Here is a 7,500-nt window from a genome sequence, read left to right as displayed (position 1 = left end):
AGAGAGCCTTCATAGAACACTACAACCTGTTATAAAGGGGGCATCATGGGCCATACCGCTATATCACTCAGAGAGCCTTCATAGAACACTACAACATGTTATAAAGGTGGCATCATGGGCCATACAGCTATGTCACTCAGAGAGCCTTCATAGAACACTACAACCTGTTATAAAGGTGGCATCATGGGTCATACAGCTATGTCACTCAGAGAGCCTTCATAGAACACTACAACCTGTTATAAAGGTGGCATCATGGGTCATACCGCTATGTCACTCAAAGAGCCTTCATAGAACACCTGTTATAAAGGTGGCATCATGGGCCATACCGCTATGTCACTCAGAGAGCCTTCATAGAACACCTGTTATAAAGGTGGCATCATAGGTTAGGGGTTACTTACATTGCAGTCGAAAGAACAGCACTGAAAATCAAATGTAAAAAAGAAACGTTATAAATGGCAATAAACACAGAAAGACAGATGAATGTGACTTTATACTAATGAATACTGTAGACAAGACATACCACATCCTTGGTCTCATTGGTCTGTAAAAGAAAATAGATCAGAGGTTAGAGAGACTCATTTACACTTTAAAATTATAGGAGAGGGAGGGGAGTAGAGAGGGAGAGAGGGGGAGGGTATAGATAAATGGTGGAAAGAGGAGAGGAGAGGGGAGGGGAGGAGAGGAGAGGTAATACGTACGATCATATCTATGATGCTGCGTATGGTCTGTAGCTGGGTGGATCTACTGTTGTCAGCTGCTGTGAAGTTCTGTCTGTAGTTATGGTCTGTAGCGATCACTGACAGTCTGGTGTCCTGTAGAGATCAATACAGACATTGATCAATTATCAATATTTACAGGTATCAGTACATTATCAATACATACAGGTATACAAAGTTATCAATATATCCACAGACTTATCAATGTACACATAACTAAAGAAACATCAAGGCAACACCATACTAGTGACGAGAGAATAAGTGTTCTGGAACACCGTTGTACTTGACCATTGAATCTATTGGTCCCTCTGCCTGGACTAAACACAAACACCCAGTCACAGGACAGCACCCCCTGGAGCAGGGTCAGTCACAGGACAACACCCCCTGGAGCAGGGTCAGTCACAGGACAAGACAGCACCCCCTGGAGCAGGGTCAGTCACAGGACAGCACCTCTAGAGTAGGGTCAGTCACAGGACAGCACCCCCTGGAGCAGGGTCAGTCACAGGACAAGACAGCACCCCCTGGAGCAGGGTCAGTCACAGGACAGCACCCCCTGGAGCAGGGTCAGTCACAGGACAGCACCCCCTGGTGCAGGGTCAGTCACAGGACAGCATCCCCTGGAGCAGGGTCAGTCACAGGACAGGACAGCACCCCCTGGAGCAGGGTCAGTCACAGGACAACACCCCCTGGAGCTGATGTTAAACCAGCAGAGATTTTAAACCAGTAGAGATGTTAAACCAGCAGAGATGTTAAACCAGCAGAGATGTTAAACCAGCAGAGATGATAAACCAGCAGAGATGTTAAACCAGCAGAGATGTTAAACCAGCAGAGGTTAAACCAGCAGGGATGTTTAACCAGCAGAGATGTTTAACCAGCAGAGATGTTAAACCAGCAGGGATGTTTAACCAGCAGGGATGTTTAACCAGCAGGCCTATGGATGGTTGCCAGCCACTTCCTATCCTTCTTTCTATCACCAGAACAAACAACCTTCTGGCTACTGGTCGTCTGTAAACAGAAACCTGTCGCCCAGCAGAGGGCAGATGTAGAAACGTAGGTATCCTGCATGTCACAACACCCGTGTTAGTCCACTGAGCTAAAGCCTCGGCCTTACAGCTCAGAGAGCCAACACAAGTCTTCAGGAGTCAGACGAGGTCACCTACCTCTGTTACAATGATATCGAACCTCATGGTCAGGATAAAAAGGGTTAGGTCTATGTGTGTGTGTGTGTGTGTGTGTGTGTGTGTGTGTGTGTGTGTGTGTGTGTGTGTGTGTGTGTGTGTGTGTGTGTGTGTGTGTGTGTGTGAGTCGTACCTCCTGGTCAGGTGAAATGGCAACAGAGAAGACTTTAACCCCGTGTTGTCTGGCCTCATTGGCAGCTTCCTGTAACCCACCACATGGCTCCTTGTAACCTGTTAGAGGATGACCATCCGTCACCACGACGATGTACTTATTCTCCTGGTAGTGGGAGCCCCTGAGCACACACACACACACACACACACACACACACACACACCGGATAGAAAGGGACGTGATGAGACACACTGCAACAAAAAAACACTAGACACACAGCGAAGGAAGGAGAATGAAAAACCCACTGGGAAATGGGAGGGGCCAGGGGAAGGGGTGTGGTCAGAGAGCATTTCTAAAAATCAAATCAAATGTATTTATAAAGCCCTTCTTACATCAGCTGATGTCTCAGTGCTGTACAGAAACCCAGCCTAAAACAACAAGCAATGCAGATGTAGAAGCAGTATGTGTGTGTGTGTGTGTGTGTGTGTGTGTGTGGTGTGTGTGTGTGTGTGTGTGTGTGTGTGTGTGTGTGTGTGTGTGTGTGTGTGAGAGAGCGTATGTGTGTGTGTGTGTAAGAGAGCGTATGTGTGTGTGTGTGTGTGTGTGTGTGTGTGTGTGTTTTGTGTGTGTGTGTGTGTAAGAGAGCGTATGTGTGTGTGTGTGTGTGTGTGTGTGTGTGTGTTTACCCTATGAGCAGCTCAGCGATGCCTCTCTTGATGGCACAGTCAGTGTGTGTTCCCTTGCCGATGTAGCTGATGCCTTTGATGTCACTGATGAGCGCTTGGCGCTCGGTGGCGACGTCGCTCAGCTGGCGCACTAAGATGATCTCATCAGAGTAGTGCAGCGCTCCGGAGTTCCACGTCAGGGACCGGTCACATGGCTGGCGCCTAGCGAAGACATTAGACAGAGAGAGAAATAGATATGGCATATAACACAAAACAATATAACTACAGGTAAATTACCTTCACAATTACAGTAAGACTCAAACAGGACCTACAGGACCTACCTATAACAGAACCTACCTATAACAGGACCTACAGGACCTACAGGACCTACCTATAACAGGACCTACCTATAACAGGACCTACAGGACCTACCTATAACAGGACCTACCTATAACAGGACCTACCTATAACAGGACCTACCTATAACAGGACCTACAGGACCTACAGGACCTACCTATAACAGGACCTACAGGACCTACAGGACCTACAGGACCTACCTATAACAGGACCTACAGGACCTACCTATAACAGGACCTACCTATAACAGGACCTACCTATAACAGGACCTACAGGACCTACCTATAACAGGACCTACAGGACCTACCTATAACAGGACCTACCTATAACAGGACCTACCTATAACAGGACCTACAGGACCTACCTATAACAGAACCTACCTATAACAGGACCTACCTATAACAGGACCTACCTATAACAGAACCTACCTATAACAGGACCTACAGGACCTACCTATAACAGGACCTACAGGACCTACCTATAACAGGATCTACCTATAACAGGACCTACCTATAACAGGACCTACCTATAACAGGACCTACAGGACCTACAGGACCTACCTATAACAGGACCTACCTATAACAGGACCTACAGGACCTACAGGACCTACCTATACAGACCTACCTATAACAGGGACCTACCTATAACAGGACCTACCTATATCAGGACCTACAGGACCTACCTATAACAGGACCTACCTATACGGACCTACCTATAACAGACCTACCTATAACAGGACCTACAGGACCTACCTATAACAGAACCTACCTATAACAGGACCTACCTATAAACAGACCTACCTATAACAGACCTACCTATAACAGGACCTACAGGACCTACCTAGACAGGACCTACAGGACCTACCTATAACAGGATCTACCTATAACAGGACCTACTATAACAGGACCTACCTATAACAGGACCTACAGGACCTACCCTATAACAGGACCTACCTATAACAGGACCTACAGGACCTACAGGACCTACCTATAACAGGACCTACCTATAACAGGACCTACCTATAACAGGACCTACCTATAACAGGACCTACAGGATCTACCTATAACAGGACCTACCTATAACAGGACCTACAGGACCTACCTATAACAGGACCTACCTATAACAGGACCTACCTATAACAGGACCTACCTATAACAGGACCTACCTATAACAGGACCTACAGGACCTACCTATAACAGGACTTACCTATAACAGGACCTACCTATAACAGGACTTACCTATAACAGGACCTACAGGACCTACCTATAACAGAACCTACCTATAACAGGACCTACACTCTTAGAAAAATGGTTCCAAAACGGTTCTTATGCTGTCCTCATAGGAGAACCTTTTTTCGTTCCATGTAAAACTATTTTGTGTTCCATGTAGAACCCTCTGTGGACATGGTGCTTCATGGAACCCTAAAGGGTTCTACTTAGAACCAAAATAGATATACCTGCAACCCAAAAGGGTTATTCAAAGAGTTATCCTATGGGGACAGCCAAATAACCCCTTCAAGGGTTGGGTGGTGTGAATAATCCAACATATTGGTTTGGAATACCCAAACATGAATTAATTTAAACATCAGAACGGTTTTTATTCACTTTTATGCTGGGTTGACCCAGCAACTGGGTCTTTTAGGTTGTTAGGGTATAGGTTATTTTCAGGAAGCCAGCCTAATAGGGGCGTGGCTTTAAGATAGTTATTTTTGACCACCTGTGAGAGTAAATGTCTTTCCTGTTCATCATGTTAAGTTTAACATTGTAAATTAAAAACACCTGAATATTTGTGCATATTACATATTCTAATACAATATGAATATTTTTACATTTCTGATTACATTTTGTAACAAAGTCGTAACTATCCCAACATTGGTGTAGTCATAAGCTTTTGAGGAGCTCATACATTTGTTTAAGCTTAATTAATGCTACAAAAGTGTCAGTGGTGAACCTTAATAACAATACAACAACAATAAACAGAATTACATTTACTCTCACAGGAGTGTGTCTGTGTGTGTGTGTGTGTGCGTGCGTGCGTGTGTGTGTGTGTGTGTGTACGTGCGTGCGTGTGTGTGTGTGTGTATCTTACATCTCTTTGAGTTCCATGATGAAGCGTTCAGTAAAGCTCTTGATCTGGTCGATGTAGAAGTTGGGAGGTTTGGCCCTCAGAGCAACACTCTCAGACGTGTCCAGCACAAAGAACAGGTCCACCGGACACTCTAAACACACACCGATGTAAACATAAACATAAACATAGGAAATATCTACATGGAAACAAACACCTGGCACCTGTATATGGAGAGGTTATTTACATATCGCTATACCCACCAATTTTTCACATTTGTATTTTTTCATCAGAAATTATTGCTTATTTCACACACCATGTGTGTATAAAATATTACTGTTTTTAGATTTTTTTATTAATAGATTTTAGATGTGTATGAAAATGTTATAATTTTTTGGGGGCAAAACGCTATATATCCATTGTTTAGCTGCAATGGAATGTTTTGTTTTCTGTATATTTGACTGTGATTTCTGGTTGTCTCACTTAGCTATCTGAAGATGAATTCACTTCCTGGAAGTCGTTCTGGACGACAACATCTGCTAAATGACTAAAATGTCAAATGTTTTACATACAGATCTCATGTTACTGGATTGAAATATTTTTTATTTTTTAACACTGATGTCCCACATGTATCATTTGTACAGTTCTTTATTAAAAATGTAGTTATTTGTTACATTGGACTGTGTAAACATAAAATATATATTTTTTTGCTATAGAATACTTCAGTACTTACTATAGAATTATGTAGTAAACTGTAGAAAAGTGTAGAATACCATACTACACACTGTAGTATCCCTCAATCATGTGTAGTACTTACTGTATCATTTTGCTGTATACTGTAGAACACTATAGTTAATACTACATACAGTATAGTACAGTATTATGCACAAAAAATACTGTAGTAAATACAGTAATGTCCACAGAAACACTACAGACCGCAAATACAATAGTTTTTTTAAGTATAGTAATACTACATTATTTAATTTGCATATACCCTGCCCATTCCCCTCCCCCACATCCCAATATGTTCTATCCATAAGTGATAAACCTACATGCCAAGTATACACTCTTTGAAAAAAGGGTTCTTCAGCTGTCCCCATAGGATAACCTTTTCTTCCAGGTAGAACCCTTTTGGACTCCATGTAGAACCCTCTGTGTAAAGAGTTCTACATAGAACTCAAATGGGATCTACCTGGAACCAAAAGGTGTTCTTCAAAGGGTTCTCCTGTGAGGACAGCTGAAGAACCCTTTTAGGTTCTAGAGAGTACCTTTTTAAAAGTGTAGACCATAAATGTGTTCCCTACAGGATATAGAAAAGAGCAGTAAATACTACAGTAAATACTATGGTATACTGCAGTCGGCAAAAACACTACAGTAAATACTATGGTATACTGCAGTCTGCAAAAACACTACAGTAAATACTATAATATACTGCAGTCTGCAAAAACACTACAGTAAATACTAGGGTATACTGCAGTCCGCAAAAACACTACAGCAAATACTAGGGTATACTGCAGTCCGCAAAAACACTACAGCAAATACTATAATATACTGCAGTCGGCAAAAACACTACAGTAAATACTATAATATACTGCAGTCTGCAAAAACACTACAGTAAATACTATAATATATACTTTAGTTTAAGTATAGTAATACTACAGTAGTTATAGTATAGTAAACTGGAAATACTATAGTGTACTACAGTAATATATGGAAAAACTCTATAGTCAATTCTACAATACAGTTCTCAAAGATACTACAGTCAGCAGAAACACTACAGTCCTAAAAAACACAACTTTTTTTTTAAAAACTATTGTAATAGTAAAGTATTTATATTATAGTAAACTATAGTATTTTTTATGTGGGTGAGGCAGATATATATCATTTAAAAATAAAACATGATTATTTGTCCATGATTAGATATACTATAAAAATGATAAAAACTCACCAATCTCATTCAGAATTTCTATAATCAGTAAAAGCTCATTTACTAAAATTTCTGAAAATGTATATATAGCGTTTTGGAATTTAAATTATTCATATACACACAATCACACAATAACATTTGTTACTCAATGGCGGTAGTCTCAAGGTTAGAGAGCTGGGTTGCCGGTTCGAATCTCAGGACTGGTTGGGAAAATCTGTAGAGATTGAGCCGGCAACTAGCTGGTTGCCAACTATTGAGTTAAGTAGGCCTACAATATAATGAAGCTGATAATAAAACCAGACTAAAAGGATAAAAATAAAAATGTGGAGTACAAAACTGTTGTACTAAATTGTACTACTTTAAATAACAAAATTAAAAGTAATATTTAAACTACAATATGTTTAGACTAAGGCCTCAATTCAATCGACAACCTCAGAAATATTTTGATTCTGCATCCTGCGTTGGATTTAAATTCAAATCC

The 7,500-nt window shown here is 41.4% G+C and overlaps 1 protein-coding gene across 1 annotated transcript in view; it reads right to left on the bottom strand.

Annotated features, from left to right (window-relative positions):
- Positions 1-7,500, bottom strand: part of col6a1 (collagen, type VI, alpha 1) — a 73,898-nt gene that overhangs the window by 65,604 nt on the left and 794 nt on the right. Inside the window, exons 2-7 of the mRNA XM_029726677.1 lie at positions 5,117-5,246; positions 2,693-2,893; positions 2,028-2,187; positions 699-812; positions 521-541; positions 399-419 (exon numbers count right to left, since the gene is read on the bottom strand). Of these exons, the coding sequence (XP_029582537.1) occupies positions 399-419; positions 521-541; positions 699-812; positions 2,028-2,187; positions 2,693-2,893; positions 5,117-5,246 (647 nt within the window). The remainder of the gene's footprint in view (positions 1-398; positions 420-520; positions 542-698; positions 813-2,027; positions 2,188-2,692; positions 2,894-5,116; positions 5,247-7,500) is intronic.

This window comes from Salmo trutta, chromosome 31 (assembly GCF_901001165.1).
Source record: "Salmo trutta chromosome 31, fSalTru1.1, whole genome shotgun sequence".
NCBI lineage: Eukaryota > Metazoa > Chordata > Actinopteri > Salmoniformes > Salmonidae > Salmo > Salmo trutta.
The sequence above is the reverse complement of the archived record's forward strand: the minus strand, read 5'-3'. Positions and strand labels throughout refer to the sequence as shown.